The 19,674-nt window shown below is 46.3% G+C and overlaps 1 protein-coding gene across 2 annotated transcripts in view; it reads left to right on the forward strand.

The window, feature by feature from the left end:
• The first annotated feature begins 6,350 nt into the window (after positions 1 to 6,350).
• Positions 6,351 to 19,674, forward strand: part of LOC140399348 (serine/threonine kinase-like domain-containing protein STKLD1) — an 84,243-nt gene continuing 70,919 nt past the window's right edge. The window contains exons 1-2 of one of the 2 annotated variants that reach the window (XM_072488908.1): positions 6,351 to 6,391; positions 6,517 to 6,603. In XM_072488908.1, the coding sequence (XP_072345009.1) occupies positions 6,377 to 6,391; positions 6,517 to 6,603 (102 nt within the window). In that variant the 5' untranslated portion in view covers positions 6,351 to 6,376. The other variant, XM_072488909.1, reaches the window with a different exon arrangement.

The following is a 19,674-nucleotide window of genomic DNA, read 5'->3' on the forward strand; positions in this document are numbered from 1 at the left end:
ATGTCAGAGGGTGAGGTTATGCATGTCAGAGGGCAGGGTTATGCATGCCAGAGGGCAGGGTTATACATGTCAGAGGGCAGGGTTATATATGTCAGAGGGCAGAGTTATACATTCAGAGGGCGGGGTTATACACACCAGAGGGCTCCTGGCTTTGCTTAATTAGTCCACACTTGTCCAGATTAGTGTTAATTTTGTCCCAGATTATCACTTCTAAAAGAACTCTAACTACAAAGGTTAAACTGACTGCCCTGTAATTGCTGGATTTGGTCTTAAACCCTTTTTTCAACAAAAGGTGTAACATGGGAACAGAGATACATTCAGTCTGGTACAGACAGAGACACTGTCATTTCAAGAACGCGCCTTAACTATACCGCCTGGCCTGTATGTGACTCTGATCTCTCAGCATTATGGTTGAACTTTTAATGTCCTTTAATGTCTACCAAGCCCCACACAGGACCATTAGGGATGGAGGTCAATTGTCCAGCAAGTCCCTCACAGGGCCATTAGGGATGATGGTCAATGGTCCAACAAGCCCCTCACAGTCTATGAGGGATGGTGGTCAATGGTCCAGTGAACTCCTCCCTCCACAGGACCATGAGGGATGGTGGTCAATGGTCCAGCAAGACCCTCACAGTCTAATAGAGATGGTGGTCAATGGTCCAGCAAGCCCCTCACAGTCTATTAGGGATGGTGGTCAATGGTCCAGCAAGACCCTCACAGTCAAATAGAGATGGTGGTCTATGGTCCAGCAAGACCCTCTCAGACCACAAGGGATGGTGGTCAATGGTCCAGCGAACTCCTCCCTCCACAGGACCATAAGAACAAAAGCAGGGTTGCGTGACGGGGTGGGGTGGGTGATGGTGTTGGGTGGGTGGCAGGGTTGTTTGACGGGGTTGGGTGGGTGACACGGTTGGGTGGGTGTCGGGGTTGTGTGGGGCTGGTTGGGTTGGGTGGGTGACGGGGTTCAGGTGGGTGACGGGGTTGGGTGGGGGTGGTTGGGTTGGGTGGGTGACGGGGTTGGGTGGGGGTGGTTGGGTTGGGTGGGTGGCAGTGTTGGGTGACGGGATGGGGTTGGGTGGGTGACGGGGTTGGGTGGGGGTGGTTGGGTGGGTGACGGGGTTGGGTGGGTAACGGGGTTGGGTGGGAGTGGTTGGGTTGGGTGGGTGACGGGGTTGGGTGGGGGTGGTTGGGTTGGGTGGGTGGCAGGGTTGGGTGATGGGATGGGGTGGGTGATGGGGTTGGGTGGGTGATGGGGTTGGGTGGGGGTGGTTGGGTTGGGTGGGTGACGGGGTTGGGTGGGGGTGGTTGGGTTGGGTGGGTGGCAGGGTTGGGTGACGGGATGGGGTGGGTGATGGGGTTGGGTGGGTGGCAGGGTTGGGGGACGGGATGGGGTGGGTGATGGGGTTGGGTGGGTGACGGGGTTGGGTGGGTGACGGGGTTGGGTGGGTGACGGGGTTTGGTGGGGGTGGTTGGGTGGGGGTGGTTGGGTGGGTGAGGGGGTTGGGTGTTGGGGTTGTGTGAGGGTGGTTGGGTGGGTGAGGGGATTGGGTGTGGGTGGGGTGGGTGTTGGGGTTGGGTGGGTGGCAGGGTTGGGGTGGTTAGGTGGGTGAGGGGGTTGGGTGTCGGGGTTCGGTGGGGGTGGTTGGGTGGGTGGGGGGTTGGGTGTCGGTGTTGGGTGGGGGTGGTTGGGTTGGGTGTGGGTGGGGTGGTTAGGTGGGTGAGGGGGTTGGGTGTCGGGGCTCGGTGGGGGTGGTTGGGTGGGTGAGGGGGTTGGGTGTCGGGGTTAGGTGGGGGTGGTTGGGTTGGGTGTGGGTGGGGTGGGTGATGGGGTTGGGTGGGTGGCAGGGTTGGGGTGGTTAGGTGGGTGAGGGGGTTGGGTGTCGGGGTTCGGTGGGGGTGGTTGGGTGGGTGGGGGGTTGGTGTCGGTGTTGGGTGGGGTTGGTTGGGTTGGGGGTGGGTGGTTGGGTGGGGTGGGTGATGGGGTTGGGTGGGTGGCAGGGTTGGGTTGGGGGTGGTTGGGTTGGGTAGGGGTGGTTGGGTTGGGGGTGGTTGGGTCGGGGGGATTTGTTTACTTTCCAGATCTCTGAGGTGAGGTGATAATTGCTCCTGACTCTGATTAATTGGTTCCCTCTCTAATGGACAACCTGTTCATCACACTGTCACTTTTCCCAATCCCAGATTTTTCCTTCCGACACACTCCGAATCTCTCCTTGGAAAATTAATCCAATGATAGACACGACACAATCACTGTTCCCAGAGGATTCCGACACTGACACGATTCAGGCATGAAAGAGAAAACTGAAGGAAATCTTTAAAACATTGGAGTGTTTCGATGGGTGAAACGTGGAGAAGATATTTCCACAAAAACAGAGTCATTAATCTGCGAAACTCCCTGATCAATCCAACAGGGAAATAAGGTATCTTTACCCAGAGAGTAAGGGGAATGTGGGACTCGCTCCCACAGGGAGTGGGGAGAATGCGGAACTCGCTCCCACACAGAACATAAGAACATAAGAACTAGGAGCAGGAGTCAGCCATCTGGCCCCTCGAGCCTGCTCCACCATTCAATGAGATCATGGCTGATCTTTTGTGGACTCAGCTCCACTTTCCGGCCCGAACACCATAACCGTTAATCCCTTTATTCTTCAAAAAACTATCTATCTTTATCTTAAAAACATTTAATGAAGGAGCCTCTACTGCTTCACTGGGCAAGGAATTCCATAGATTCACAACCCTTTGGGTGAAGAAGTTCCTCCTAAACTCAGTCCTAAATCTACTGCCCCTTATTTTGAGGCTATGCCCCCTAGTTCTGCTTTCACCCGCCAGTGGAAACAACCTGCTCGCATCTATCCTATCTATTCCCTTCATAATTTTATATGTTTCTATAAGATCTCCCCTCATCCTTCTAAATTCCAACGAGTACAGTCCCAGTCTACTCAACCTCTCCTCGTAATCCAACCCCTTCAGCTCTGGGATTAACCTAGTGAATCTCCTCTGCACACCCTCCAGTGCCAGTACGTCCTTTCTCAAGTAAGGAGACCAAAACTGAACACAATACTCCAGGTGTGGCCTCACTAACACCTTATACAATTGCAACATGACTTCCCTAGTCTTAAACTCCATCCCTCTAGCAATGAAGGACAAAATTCCATTTGCCTTCTTAATCACCTGTTGCGCCTGTAATCCAAGTTTTTGCGACTCATGCACTAGCACACCCAGGTCTCTCTGCACAGCAGCATGTTTTAATATTTTATCATTTAAATAATAATCCCTTTTGCTGTTATTCCTACCAAAATGGATAACCTCACATTTGCCAACATTGTATTCCATCTGCCAGACCCTAGCCCATTCACTTAGCCTATCCAAATCCCTCTGCAGACTTCCAGTATCCTCTGCACTTTTTGCTTTACCACTTATCTTCGTGTCGTCTGCAAACTTGGACACATTGCCCTTGGTCCCCAACTCCAAATCATCTATGTAAATTGTGAACAATTGTGGGCCCAACACTGATCCCTGAGGGACACCATTAGCTACTTATTGCCAACCAGAGAAACACCCATTAACCCCCACTCTTTGCTTTTTATTAATTAACCAATCCTCTATCCATGCTACTACTTTCCCCTTAATGCCATGCTTCTTTATCTTATGCAGCAACCTTTTGTGTGGCACCTTGTCAAAGGCTTTCTGGAAATCCAGATATACCACATCCATTGGCTCCCCGTTATCTACCGCACTGGTAATGTCCTCAAAACATTCCACTAAATTAGTTAGGCACGACCTGCCCTTTATTAACCCATGCTGCATCTGCTCAATGGGACAATTTCCATCCAGATGCCTCGCTATTTTTTCCTTGATGATAGATTCCTGCATCTCCCCTACTACCGAAGTTAAGCTCACTGGCCTATAATTACCCGCTTTCTGCCTACCTCCTTTTTTAAACAGTGGTGTCACGTTTGCTAATTTCCAATCCGCCGGGACCACCCCAGAGTCTAGTGGATTTTGGTAAATTATCACTAGTGCATTTGCAATTTCCCTAGCCATCTCTTTTAGCACTCTGGGATGCATTCCATCAGGGCCAGGAGACTTGTCTATCTTTAGCCCCATTAGCTTGCCCATCATTCGGGGCAGCACGGTAGCACAAGTGATTAGCACTGTGGCTTCACAGCGCCAGGGTCCCAGGTTCGATTCCCCGCTGGGTCACTGTCTGTGCGGAGTTTGCACGTTCTCCCCGTGTCCGCGTGGGTTTCCTCCGGGTGCTCCGGTTTCCTCCCACAGTCCAAAGACGTGCAGGTTAGGTGGATTGGCCATGATAAATTGCCCTTAGTGTCCATAAGGGTTGGGAGGGGTTATTGGGTTGCGGGGATAAGGTGGAAGTGAGGGATTAATGTGGGTCGGTGCAGACTCGATGGGCCGAATGGCCTCCTTCTGCACTGTATGTTCTATGTAAACTACCTCCTTAGTGATAACAATCCTCTCAAGGTCCTCACCTGTCATAGACTCATTTCCATCAGTCACTGGCATGTTATTTGTGTCTTCCACTGTGAAGACCGACCCAATAAACCTGTTCAGTTTCTCAGCCATTTCCTCATCCCCCATTATTAAATCTCCCTTCTCATCCTCTAAAGGACCAATATTTACCTTAGCCACTCTTTTTTGTTTTATATATTTGTAGAAACTTTTACTATCTGTTTTTATATTCTGAGCAAGTTTACTCTCATAATCTATCTTACTCTTCTTTATAGCTTTTTTAGTAGCTTTCTGTTGCCCCTAAAGATTTCCCAGTCCTCTAGTCTCCCACTGATCTTTGCTACTTTGTATGCTTTTTCCTTCAATTTGATACTCTTCCTTATTTCCTTAGATATCCACGGTCGATTTTCCCTCCGACCGTCTTTCCTTTTTGTTGGTATAAACCTTTGCTGAGCACTGTGAAAAATCGCTAGGAAGGTTCTCCATTGTTCCTCAACTGTTTCACCATAAAGTCTTTGCTCCCAGTATACCTTAGCTACTTCTTTTCATCCCATTGTAATCTCCTTTGTTTAAGCACAAAACACTAGTGTTTGATTTTACCTTCTCACCCTCCATCTGTATTTTAAATTCCACCATATTGTGATCACTCCTTCCGAGAGGATCCCTAACTATGAGATCCTGAATCAATCCTTCTCATTACAGAGGACCAGATCTAGGACCGCTTGTTCCCTCGTAGGTTCCATTACATACTGTTCTAGGAAACTATCGTGGATACATTCTATAAAATCCTCCTCAAGGCTGCCTTGACCGACCTGGTTAAACCAATCGACATGTAGATTAAAATCCCCCATGACAACTGCTGTACCATTTCTACATGCATCCGTTATTTCTTTGTTTATTGCCTGCCCCACGATAATGTTACTATTTGGTGGTCTATAGACTCCTCCTATCAGTGACTTTTTCGCCTTACTATTCCTGATTTCCACCCAAATGGATTCAACCTTATCCTCCATAGCACTGATGTCATCCCTTACTATTGCCCGGATGTCATCCTTAATTAACAGAGCTACACCACCTCCCTTACCATCCACTCGGACCACGAGGGATGGAGGTCAAAGGTCCAGCAAGCCCCTCACAGGGCCATTAGGGATGGTGGACAATGGTCCAGCAAGACCCTCACAGTCTATTAGGGATGGAGGTCAATGGTCCAGCAAGCCCCTCACAGGGCCATTAGGGATGGTGGACAATGGTCAGGCAAGACCCTCACAGTCTATTAGGGATGGTGGTCAATGGTCAAGCAAGTCCCTCTCAGACCACGAGGGATGGTGGTCAATGGTCCAGCAAGACCATCTCAGACCACGAGGGATGGTGGTCAATGGCCCAGCAAGTCCCTCACAGGGCCATTAGGGATGGTGGACAATGGTCCAGCAAGACCCTCACAGTCTATTAGGGATGGAGGTCAATGGTCCAGCAAGCCCCTCACAGGGCCATTAGGGATGGTGGACAATGGTCAGGCAAGACCCTCACAGTCTATTAGGGATGGTGGTCAATGGTCAAGCAAGTCCCTCTCAGACCACGAGGGATGGTGGTCAATGGTCCAGCAAGACCATCTCAGACCACGAGGGATGGTGGTCAATGGCCCAGCAAGTCCCTCACAGGGCCATTAGGGATGGGGGTCAATGGTCCAGCAAGACCCTCTCAGACCACGAAGGATGGTGGTCAATGGTCCAGCAAGTCCCTCACACGGTCATTCGGGGTGGAGGCCAATGCGCTTCTCCCCCTGGTGCTTGGCGCGGTGGTCCCTGTTGCCCTGGTGACGGGTCCCTGTTGCGCTGGTGACGGGTCCCTGTTGCCCTGGTGACGGGCTCACGGGCGGGAGGTTGTCGTTTGCCGCCCGCCGCCCGGCGCCATGGAGAACTATGAGGTAAATGAAGCGCCTGCCTGGAACCCACTCTCCCCGCCTCCAGATCCTTCATTAAACACACTGTGTCCATGAATATTTCCACACTTTCTTAACTGTCCATCAAATGTCTTTCCCCTACGGTCCAGATTTTGGAAACAGAACCGAAAGGTTGTTACGGGGTTGTCCACATCGTTAAACACAGAAAAGATAGGAAGACGTACGCCATAAAAATGGTAAGGCTGGTTTCCTCATTGGTGTAACACGGGTTTCCACATTGGTGTAACACGGGTTTCCTCATTGGTGTAACATGGGTTTCCACATTGATGTAACATGGGTTTCCACATTGATGTAACATGGGTTTCCACATTGATGTAACATGGGTTTCCACATTGATGTAACATGGGTTTCCTCATTGGTGTAACATGGGTTCCACATTGATGTAACATGGGTTTCCACATTGGTGTAACATGGGTTTCCACATTGGTGTAACATGGGTTTCCTCATTGGTGTAACACGGGTTTCCTCATTGGTGTAACATGGGTTTCCTCATTGGTGTAACATGGGTTTCCTCATTGGTGTAACATGGGTTTCCACATTGATGTAACATGGGTTTCCACATTGGTGTAACATGGGTTTCCACATTGGTGTAACATGGGTTTCCTCATTGGTGTAACATGGGTTTCCACATTGGTGTAACACGGGTTTCCTCATTGGTGTAACATGGGTTTCCTCATTGGTGTAACATGGGTTTCCTCATTCGTGTAACACGGGTTTCCTCATTGGTGTAACATGGGTTTCCACATTGATGTAACATGGGTTTCCTCATTGATGTAACACGGGTTTCCACATTGATGTAACACGGGTTTCCACATTGGTGTAACACGGGTTTCCACATTGGTGTAACACGGGTTTCCTCATTGGTGTAACATGGGTTTCCTCATTGGTGTAACATGGGTTTCCTCATTGGTGTAACACGGGTTTCCTCATTGGTGTAACATGGGTTTCCACATTGATGTAACATGGGTTTCCTCATTGATGTAACATGGGTTTCCACATTGATGTAACACGGGTTTCCACATTGGTGTAACACGGGTTTCTACATTGGTGTAACACGGGTTTCCTCATTGGTGTAACATGGGTTTCCACATTGGTGTAACATGGGTTTCCTCATTGATGTAACATGGGTTTCCTCATTGGTGTAACACGGGTTTCCACATTGGTGTAACACGGGTTTCCTCATTGGTGTAACATGGGTTTCCTCATTGGTGTAACATGGGTTTCCACATTGGTGTAACATGGGTTTCCTCATTGATGTAACATGGGTTTCCTCATTGGTGTAACACGGGTTTCCACATTGGTGTAACACGGGTTTCCTCATTGGTGTAACACGGGTTTCCTCATTGGTGTAACACGGGTTTCCTCATTGGTGTAACACGGGTTTCCACATTGATGTAACACGGGTTTCCTCATTGATGTAACATGGGTTTCCTCATTGATGTAACATGGGTTTCCACATTGGTGTAACATGGGTTTCCACATTGGTGTAACATGGGTTTCCACATTGGTGTAACATGGGTTTCCTCATTGATGTAACATGGGTTTCCACATTGGTGTAACACGGGTTTCCTCATTGGTGTAACATGGGTTTCCACATTGATGTAACATGGGTTTCCTCATTGATGTAACATGGGTTTCCTCATTGATGTAACATGGGTTTCCACATTGGTGTAACACGGGTTTCCTCATTGGTGTAACACGGGTTTCCACATTGGTGTAACACGGGTTTCCACATTGGTGTAACACGGGTTTCCTCATTGATGTAACATGGGTTTCCACATTGGTGTAACATGGGTTTCCTCATTGATGTAACATGGGTTTCCACATTGGTGTAACATGGGTTTCCTCATTGATGTAACATGGGTTTCCACATTGATGTAACATGGGTTTCCTCATTGATGTAACATGGGTTTCCTCATTGATGTAACATGGGTTTCCACATTGATGTAACATGGGTTTCCTCATTGGTGTAACACGGGTTTCCACATTGGTGTAACATGGGTTTCCTCATTGATGTAACATGGGTTTCCACATTGATGTAACATGGGTTTCCTCATTGGTGTAACATGGGTTTCCTCATTGATGTAACATGGGTTTCCTCATTGGTGTAACATGGGTTTCCTCATTGGTGTAACATGGGTTTCCACATTGGTGTAACATGGGTTTCCTCATTGGTGTAACATGGGTTTCCTCATTGGTGTAACATGGGTTTCCACATTGGTGTAACATGGGTTTCCTCATTGATGTAACATGGGTTTCCTCATTGGTGTAACATGGGTTTCCTCATTGATGTAACATGGGTTTCCTCATTGGTGTAACATGGGTTTCCACATTGGTGTAACATGGGTTTCCTCATTGGTGTAACATGGGTTTCCACATTGGTGTAACATGGGTTTCCACATTGATGTAACATGGGTTTCCACATTGATGTAACATGGGTTTCCTCATTGATGTAACATGGGTTTCCTCATTGGTGTAACATGGGTTTCCTCATTGGTGTAACACGGGTTTCCACATTGATGTAACACGGGTTTCCTCATTGGTGTAACATGGGTTTCCTCATTGATGTAACATGGGTTTCCACATTGGTGTAACATGGGTTTCCTCATTGGTGTAACATGGGTTTCCACATTGGTGTAACATGGGTTTCCACATTGATGTAACATGGGTTTCCACATTGATGTAACATGGGTTTCCTCATTGGTGTAACATGGGTTTCCTCATTGGTGTAACATGGGTTTCCTCATTGGTGTAACATGGGTTTCCTCATTGATGTAACATGGGTTTCCTCATTGGTGTAACATGGGTTTCCTCATTGATGTAACATGGGTTTCCACATTGATGTAACATGGGTTTCCACATTGGTGTAACATGGGTTTCCTCATTGATGTAACATGGGTTTCCACATTGATGTAACATGGGTTTCCTCATTGATGTAACATGGGTTTCCTCATTGGTGTAACATGGGTTTCCTCATTGATGTAACATGGGTTTCCACATTGATGTAACATGGGTTTCCTCATTGATGTAACATGGGTTTCCTCATTGGTGTAACATGGGTTTCCACATTGATGTAACATGGGTTTCCACATTGGTGTAACATGGGTTTCCTCATTGATGTAACATGGGTTTCCTCATTGGTGTAACATGGGTTTCCTCATTGATGTAACATGGGTTTCCACATTGGTGTAACATGGGTTTCCTCATTGATGTAACACGGGTTTCCACATTGGTGTAACATGGGTTTCCTCATTGATGTAACATGGGTTTCCTCATTGATGTAACATGGGTTTCCACATTGGTGTAACATGGGTTTCCTCATTGATGTAACATGGGTTTCCTCATTGATGTAACACGGGTTTCCACATTGGTGTAACATGGGTTTCCACATTGGTGTAACATGGGTTTCCTCATTGATGTAACATGGGTTTCCTCATTGATGTAACATGGGTTTCCTCATTGGTGTAACACGGGTTTCCACATTGATGTAACATGGGTTTCCACATTGATGTAACATGGGTTTCCTCATTGATGTAACATGGGTTTCCTCATTGATGTAACATGGGTTTCCACATTGATGTAACATGGGTTTCCTCATTGATGTAACACGGGTTTCCTCATTGATGTAACATGGGTTTCCACATTGATGTAACATGGGTTTCCTCATTGATGTAACATGGGTTTCCACATTGATGTAACATGGGTTTCCTCATTGATGTAACACGGGTTTCCTCATTGGTGTAACATGGGTTTCCACATTGGTGTAACATGGGTTTCCACGGTGACATGGGTTTCCTCATTGGTGTAACATGGGTTTCCACATTGATGTAACACGGGTTTCCTCATTGGTGTAACATGGGTTTCCTCATTGATGTAACACGGGTTTCCTCATTGGTGTAACATGGGTTTCCACATTGGTGTAACATGGGTTTCCTCATTGATGTAACACGGGTTTCCTCATTGGTGTAACATGGGTTTCCACATTGGTGTAACATGGGTTTCCACGGTGACATGGGTTTCCTCATTGATGTAACACGGGTTTCCACATTGGTGTAACATGGGTTTCCACATTGGTGTAACATGGGTTTCCTCATTGATGTAACATGGGTTTCCTCATTGATGTAACATGGGTTTCCACATTGGTGTAACATGGGTTTCCTCATTGATGTAACACGGGTTTCCTCATTGGTGTAACATGGGTTTCCACATTGGTGTAACATGGGTTTCCTCATTGATGTAACATGGGTTTCCACATTGGTGTAACATGGGTTTCCACATTGGTGTAACACGGGTTTCCACATTGGTGTAACATGGGTTTCCTCATTGATGTAACACGGGTTTCCTCATTGGTGTAACATGGGTTTCCACGGTGACACGGGTTTCCTCATTGATGTAACATGGGTTTCCTCATTGATGTAACATGGGTTTCCTCATTGATGTAACATGGGTTTCCACATTGGTGTAACACGGGTTTCCTCATTGATGTAACACGGGTTTCCTCATTGGTGTAACATGGGTTTCCACATTGGTGTAACACGGGTTTCCTCATTGATGTAACACGGGTTTCCACATTGGTGTAACATGGGTTTCCACATTGGTGTAACATGGGTTTCCACGGTGACATGGGTTTCCTCATTGGTGTAACATGGGTTTCCACATTGATGTAACACGGGTTTCCTCATTGGTGTAACATGGGTTTCCTCATTGGTGTAACATGGGTTTCCTCATTGGTGTAACATGGGTTTCCACGGTGACACGGGTTTCCTCATTGGTGTAACATGGGTTTCCACATTGGTGTAACACGGGTTTCCTCATTGGTGTAACATGGGTTTCCACATTGGTGTAACATGGGTTTCCTCATTGATGTAACATGGGTTTCCTCATTGATGTAACACGGGTTTCCTCATTGATGTAACATGGGTTTCCACATTGGTGTAACATGGGTTTCCTCATTGATGTAACACGGGTTTCCTCATTGATGTAACATGGGTTTCCTCATTGGTGTAACACGGGTTTCCACATTGGTGTAACACGGGTTTCCACATTGGTGTAACACGGGTTTCCTCATTGGTGTAACATGGGTTTCCACGGTGACATGGGTTTCCTCATTGATGTAACATGGGTTTCCACATTGGTGTAACACGGGTTTCCTCATTGGTGTAACATGGGTTTCCACATTGGTGTAACACGGGTTTCCTCATTGATGTAACATGGGTTTCCTCATTGATGTAACATGGGTTTCCTCATTGGTGTAACACGGGTTTCCACATTGATGTAACACGGGTTTCCACATTGGTGTAACACGGGTTTCCTCATTGATGTAACACGGGTTTCCTCATTGATGTAACATGGGTTTCCACATTGGTGTAACATGGGTTTCCTCATTGATGTAACATGGGTTTCCACATTGGTGTAACATGGGTTTCCTCATTGGTGTAACACGGGTTTCCTCATTGATGTAACATGGGTTTCCTCATTGGTGTAACACGGGTTTCCACATTGGTGTAACACGGGTTTCCTCATTGGTGTAACACGGGTTTCCACATTGGTGTAACACGGGTTTCCACATTGGTGTAACACGGGTTTCCACATTGGTGTAACATGGGTTTCCTCATTGGTGTAACATGGGTTTCCACATTGATGTAACATGGGTTTCCTCATTGATGTAACATGGGTTTCCACGGTGACATGGGTTTCCTCATTGATGTAACATGGGTTTCCTCATTGGTGTAACATGGGTTTCCTCATTGATGTAACATGGGTTTCCACGGTGACATGGGTTTCCTCATTGATGTAACATGGGTTTCCTCATTGATGTAACATGGGTTTCCACGGTGACATGGGTTTCCTCATTGATGTAACATGGGTTTCCTCATTGATGTAACATGGGTTTCCTCATTGATGTAACATGGGTTTCCAAGCTGACACGGGTTTCCTCATTGATGTGATATGGGTTTCCACGGTGACATGGGTTTTCCACAGTGAAGTGATATGGGTTTCCATGGTAATATCGACAAAAAATAGGAGCTGGCAAACCTGTTCTGCCATTCAGTAAAATCAAAAGAACACTCCTCAACATCTCTCTAATCCTTCTGCCAATTACTTTAAATCTATGCTCCATTGGTCATTGATTCTCTGCGAAAGGAAATAGGGCCTTCCTATTAATTTCACCTACCCATTTCATAATGTTATACATCTCAATTAAATCTCTCTATTTATCAGCTGGAGTTGCCCCATATCTTATTTAAATGCTGTTAAGGCCATTTTGTGGTCAGGCAAAAGGTACACACCGAATGGACAACAAGCTGCTTGAGATTAGAAAGATGTGTAGTAGGGTTAGAGGGATATAAGAACATAGGAATTAGGAGCAGGAGTAGGTCACTCCACTATTCAATAAGATCGCAGAGTAACCTTCATTCTACATTTCTGCCCATACCCGATAACCTTTCATCCTCATGCTTATCAAGAATCCATCTGCCTTTGCTTTATAAATATTCAAATACTCTGCTCCCGCTGCCTTTTGAGGATGAGAGTTCCAAAACTTCATGATTATCCTCTCCTACAATAGGAAACATCCTCTCCACATCAATCCTGTCAAGTCCCTTCAGGATCCTTTTTCTTCCCAATGAAGGGCCAATTTAAGCGTGGCCAATCCACCTAACCTGCACATATTTGGGTTGTGGGGGTGAAATCCACACAGACACGGGAATAATATGGACAGTGACCTAGGGCCGGGATCGAACCCGGGTCCTCAGCGCCGTAGGCAGCAGTGCTAACCACTTTGCCACCGTGCCACCCCGACCCTTCAGTTTCTTATGTATTTCAATCGAGTCGCCTCTTACTCTTCTAAACTCCAGCGGATACAAGTCTAACCTCTCCAACCTTTCCTCATAAGACAACCGACCCATTCCTAGAATTAGTGTGGTAAACCTTCTCTGAACTGCCTCCAACATATTACCGTCCTTCCTTAAATAAGGAGACCAATACCGTACACAATACTCCAGATGTGGCGTCATCAATGCCCTATGAACAGAATACTTTTGTATTCAAGACCCTCACAATAAAGGATACCATTCTATTAACATTCTTAATTACTTGCTGTATCTGTCTATTAACCTTTTGCGTTTCATGCACCAGGACACCCAGATCCTTCTGCACCAATCTCTCGCCATTTAGATAATCCATGGAATCCCTACTGTGCAGAAGGACGCAATTTGGTGAGTGTTTGTTTTCTTGAAGGGGCTTCATTGCCTAACATCAGGAACGTAAAGAGGTGATGGTTGAAACCAGTCGAGCCCCAAACAAGGGGATACGTAACACCGTTAGGGTGACGGTGAAAGATAGAGAAGGAGGTATCACCATTGATGGTGCCGTGTTCATTAAGCGAATCCTTCTTGATTCCTGCGGATTCGAAGCTGCTGACATCTACTGTCTGCAGGACTTCCCAAGCACTGGATATTTTGATGTGACCTTAATGAATGATGTTGCCTGCATGAAGTTCCTGCAAGTGTGGGAAGAGAAGAGAGATCTGCCTGAAAATCCTCAAAGCAGAGCCCTGCGTTACTCTACCCTCTCAACGGGATCATCTGGTGACTATTCACCTCTGCAACCCTCCTGTTTCAGTCATTGATCTCACATTCCTCGCCAGGTATGTCAACAAGTTTGGCAACCACTTTGATGTCCAGGACACCTGTGGAATCTGGACCAGCAAACACCAGGTGAAGGTGATACTCAAGATAGATGGTAAGGGAGTAATCCTGATGAGCCCCAAAAAGGAACAAAGTCCCGTCGGCCCTTCTGGGACGGGGGCCAGCTCGCACCTTGTCCTCAACCGGATGGAGGCTATGGTGGTTCACGCGGTATCCCAAATAAGCCACTTTAGCAGCGTGGAACACACATTTCTCCGTTCGCAGGCGGAACCCGGCTGCCTTGAAATGTCGGAAGATCTCGGGCATGTTCTGCATATGTTCCAGCATTTGCAGAACCAGGAAGGATCCAGCAGAGGGAAGTAGAGCGGAGCTGCTGATTCGTGTTGCAAGGGAAATTTGCATACCTCCGTCGTGGTCACCATAATTTGAAGGTAGTTTGTGGAGGAGCTGTTGTCAAGTGGCACTTAAACCTGAAACACTTCTTCAGTGTTTCCCTCCCTACCCCCTCTAACCAAAAAAAAAACAACCGCTGTGAAGATCAAGAGGAAGGCTCGAGGTCAGTGACTGGTAAGTAGTGTTTCTGTTTTCTTTTTCTTTTCATTGGTATATTGATTTTTTTTTTCTTCGTTGTTTATTTATTTATTTAATTTTTTTTGGTAAATTGTAATTGTTGAAGTTAACCGAAGGTTTAAGACATGGCAGGAGATCTCAGACCCGTGTCATGCTCCTCGTGTGCGATGTGGGAGCTCAGGGACACGTCCACTGTTCCTGGCTCCTTCACGTGCAAGAAGTGTGTCCAGTTGCAGATCCTGTTAGACCGCTTGACGGCTCTGGAGCTGCGGATGGACTCACTTTGGAGCATCCGCGATGCTGAGGACGTCGTGGATAGCACGTTTAGCGAGTTGGTCGCACCGCAGGTGAAAGGTACTGAGGGAGATAGAAAATGGGTGACCAAAAGACAGAGCAAGAGTAGGAAGGCAGTGCAGGTGTCCTCTGCGGTCATCTCCCTGCAAAGCAGATATACCGCTTTGGATACTGTTGAGGGAGTTGGCTCACCAGGGGAAGGCAGCAGCAGCCAGGTTCATGGCACCATGGCTGGCTCTGCTGCGCAGCTGGGCAGGAAGAAGAATGGTAGGGTTATAGTGATAGGGGACTCAATTGTAAGGGGAATAGACAGGTGGTTCTGCAGACGCAATCGAGACTCCAGGATGGTATGTTGCCTCCCTAGTGCAAGGGTCAAGGATGTCTCGGAGAGGTTGCAGGACATTCTGGGGGGGGGGGGGGTGAACAGCCAGCTGTCGTGGTGCACATAGGCTCCAACGATATAGGTAAAAAACGGGACGAGGTCCTACAAGCTGAATTTAGGGAGTTAGGAGTTAAACTAAAAAGTAGGACCTCAAAGGTAGTAATCTCAGGATTGCTACCAGTGCCACGAGCTAGTCAGAGTTGGAATATCAGGATAGATAGGATGAATGCGTGGCTCGAGAGATGGTGCAAGAGGGAGGGATTCAAATTCCTGGGACATTGGAACCGGTTCTGGGGGAGGTGAGACCAGTACAAACCAGACGGTCTGCACCTGGGCAGGACCGAAACCGATGTCCTAGGGGGGGTGTTTGCTAGAGCTGTTGGGGAGAGTTTAAACTAATGTGGCAGGGGATGGGAACCGATGCAGGAAGTTGGAAGGTAGTAAAACAGGGACAGAAACAAAAGGCAGTAAGGGGGAAAGTGTAAGGCAGAGAAGCCATAGTCAAAAACCAAAAAGGGCGACAGTACAAGGTACAGTGACTGAGGGGAGCTCAGTGAATAGGAATACTAAAAGGAATAAAACAGGAAGTGAAAACATTAATGGTAAGCGACGCGGCAGGTTGTTACATTAAGATATGGGTTCAACGACAAGGAAAATGAGGAGAAAGGTTAAGAGGAAATATAACTGAGGAGAGGTTACTGATCGAGGTGTTAAGATTCAGAACAGAGGTAAAAAAGCCAACATAAGTGTACTTTACCTGAATGCTCGTAGTATTCGGAATAAGGTAGATGAGTTGATGGCGCAAATCAAAGTGAATGACTATGATTTAGTGGCCATTACTGAAACATGGTTAAAGGATGGTCACGACTGGGAGTTAAATATCTGAGGGTATCAAACTATTCGGAAGGACAGAGTGGATGGTAAGGGAGGTGGTGTAGCTCTGTTATTTAAGGATGACATCCGGGCAACAGTAAGGGATGATATCGGTGCTATGGAGGATAATGTTGAATCCATTTGGGTGGAAATCAGGAAGAGAAAGGTGAAAAAGTCACTGATAGGAGGAGTCTATAGGCCACCAAATAGTAACATTATGGTGGGGCAGGCAATAAACAAAGAAATAACTGATGCATGTAGAAATGGTACAGCAGTTATCATGGGGGATTTTAATCTACATGTCGATTGGTTTAACAAGGTCGGTCAAGGCAGCCTTGAGGAGGAGTTTATAGAATGTATCCGCAATAGTTTCCTAGAACAGTATGTAATGGAACCTACGAGGGAACAAGCGGTCCTAGATCTGGTCCTGTGTAATGAGACAGGATTGATTCAGGATCTCATAGTTAGGGATCCTCTCGAAAGGAGCGATCACAATATGGTGGAATTTAAAATACAGATGGAGGGTGAGAAGGTAAAATCAAGCACTAGTGTTTTGTGTTTAAACAAAGGAGATTACAATGGGATGAGAGAAGAACTAGCTAAGGTAGACTGGGAGCAAAGACTTTATGGTGAAACAGTTGAGGACCAGTGGAGAACCTTCCAAGTGATTTTTCACAGTGCTCAGCAAAGGTTTATACCAACAAAAAGGAAGGATGGTAAAAAGAGGGAAAATCGACCGTGGATATCTAAGGAAATAAGGGAGAGTATCAAATTGAAGGAAAAAACATACAAAGTAGCAAAGATCAGTGGGAGACTAGAGGACTGGGAAATCTTTAAGGGGCAACAGAAAACTACTAAAAAAGCTATGAAGAAGAGTAAGATAGATTATGAGAGTAAACTTGCTCAGAATATAAAAACAGATAGTAAAAGTTTCTACAAATATATAAAACAAAAAAGAGTGGCTAAGGTAAATATTGGTCCTTTAGAGGATGAGAAGGGAGATTTAATAATGGGGGATGAGGAAATGGCTGAGGAACTGAACAGGTTTATTGGGTCGGTCTTCACTGTGGAAGACACAAATAACATGCCAGTGACTGATGGAAATGAGGCTATGACAGGTGAGGACCTTGAGAGGATTGTTATCACCAAGGAGGTAGTGATGGGCAAGCTAATGGGGCTAAAAGTAGACAAGTCTCCTGGACCTGATGGAATGCATCCCAGAGTGCTAAAAGAGATGGCTAGGGAAATTGCAAATGCACTAGTGATGATTTACCAAAATTCACTAGACTCTGGGGTGGTCCCGGCGGATTGGAAATTAGCAAACGTGACACCACTGTTTAAAAAAGGAGGTAGGCAGAAAGCGGGTAATTATAGGCCAGTGAGCTTCACTTCGGTAGTAGGGAAGATGCAGGAATCTATCACCAAGGAAGAAATAGCGAGGCATCTGGATGGAAATTGTCCCATTGGGCAGACGCAGCATGGGTTCATAAAGGGCAGGTCGTGCCTAACTAATTTAGTGGAAATTTTTTGAGGACATTAACAGTGCGGTAGATAACGGGGAGCCAATGGATGTACATCTGGATTTCCAGAAAGCCTTTGACAAGGTGCCACACAAAAGATTACTGCATAAGATAAAGATGCATGGCATTAAGGGGAAAGTAGTAGCATGGATAGATGATTGGTTAATTAATAGAAAGCAAAGAGTGGGGATTAATGGGTGTTCCTCTGGTTGGCAATCAGTAGCTAGTGGTGTCCTTCAGGGATCAGTGTTGGGCCAACAACTGTTCACAATTTACATAGATGATTTGGAGTTGGGGACCAAGGGCATGTGTCCAGGTTTGCAGACGACACTAAGATAAGTGGTAAAGCAAAAAGTGCAGAGGATACTGGAAGTCTGCAGAGGGATTTGGATAGGCTAAGTGAATGGGCTAGGGTCTGGCAGATGGAATACAATGTTGACAAATGTGTGATTATCCATTTTGGTAGGAATAACAGCAAAAGGGATTATTATTTAAATGATAAAATATTAAAACATGCTGCTGTGCAGAGAGACCTGGGTGTGCTAGTGCATGGGTCGCAAAAAGTTGGTTTACAGGTGCAACAGGTACTCCTGCTCCTAGTTAGAACATAAGAACTAGGAGCAGGAATGGGCCATCTGGCCCCTCGAGCCTGCTCCACCATTCAATGAGATCATGGCTGATCTTTTGTGGACTCAGCTCCACTTTCCGGCCCGAACACCATAACCCTTAATCCCTTTATTCTTCAAAAAACTATCTATCTTTATCTTAAAAACATTTAATGAAGGAGCCTCTACTGCTTCACTGGGCAAGGAATTCCATAGATTCACAACCCTTTGGGTGAAGACATTCCTCCTAAACTCAGTCCTAAATCTACTTCCCCTTATTTTGAGGCTATGCCCCCTAGTTCTGCTTTCACCCGCCAGTGGAAACAACCTGCCCGCATCTATCCTATCTATTCCCTTCATAATCTTATGTGTTTCTATAAGATCCCCCCTCATCCTTCTAAATTCCAACGAGTAGAGTCCCAGTCTACTCAACCTCTCCTCATAATCCAACCCCTTCAGCTCTGGGATTACCTAGTGAATTTCCTCTGCACACCCTCCAGTGCCAGTACGTCCTTTCTCAAGTAAGGAGACCAAAACTGAACACAATACTCCAGGTGTGGCCTCACTAGCACCTTATACAATTGCAGCAGAACCTCCCTAGTCTTAAACTCCATCCCTCTAGCAATGAAGGACAAAATTCCATTTGCCTTCTTAATCACCTGTTGCACCTGTAAACCAACTTTTTGCGACTCATGCACTAGCACACTAGGTCTCTCTGCACTGCAGCATGTTTTAATATTTTATCATTTAAATAATAATCCCTTTTGCTGTTATTCCTACCAAAATGGATAACCTCACATTTGTCAACATTGTATTCCATCTGCCAGACCCTAGCGCATTCACTTAGCCTATCCAAATCCCTCTGCAGACTTCCAGTATCCTCTGCACTTTTTGCTTTACCACCTATCTTAGTGTCGTCTGCAAACTTGGATACATTGCCCTTGGTCCCCAACTCCAAATCATCTATGTAAATTGTGAACAGTTGTAGGCCCAACACTGATCCCTGACGGACACCACTAGCTACTGATTGCCAACCAGAGAACACCCATTAATCCCCACTCTTTGCTTTCTATTAATTAACCAATCCTCTATCCATGCTACTACTTTCCCCTTAATGTCATGCATCTTTATCTTATGCAACAACCTTTTGTGTGGCACCTTGTCAAAGGCTTTCTGGAAATCCAGATATACCACATCCATTGGCTCCCCGTTATCTACCGCACTGTTAATGTCCTCAAAAAATTCCACTAAATTAGTTAGGCACGACCTGCCCTTTATGAACCCATGCTGCGTCTGCCCAATGGGACAATTTCCATCCAGATGCCTCGCTATTTCTTCCTTGATGATAGATTCC

This window comes from Scyliorhinus torazame, chromosome 22 (assembly GCF_047496885.1).
Source record: "Scyliorhinus torazame isolate Kashiwa2021f chromosome 22, sScyTor2.1, whole genome shotgun sequence".
Lineage (NCBI taxonomy): Eukaryota > Metazoa > Chordata > Chondrichthyes > Carcharhiniformes > Scyliorhinidae > Scyliorhinus > Scyliorhinus torazame.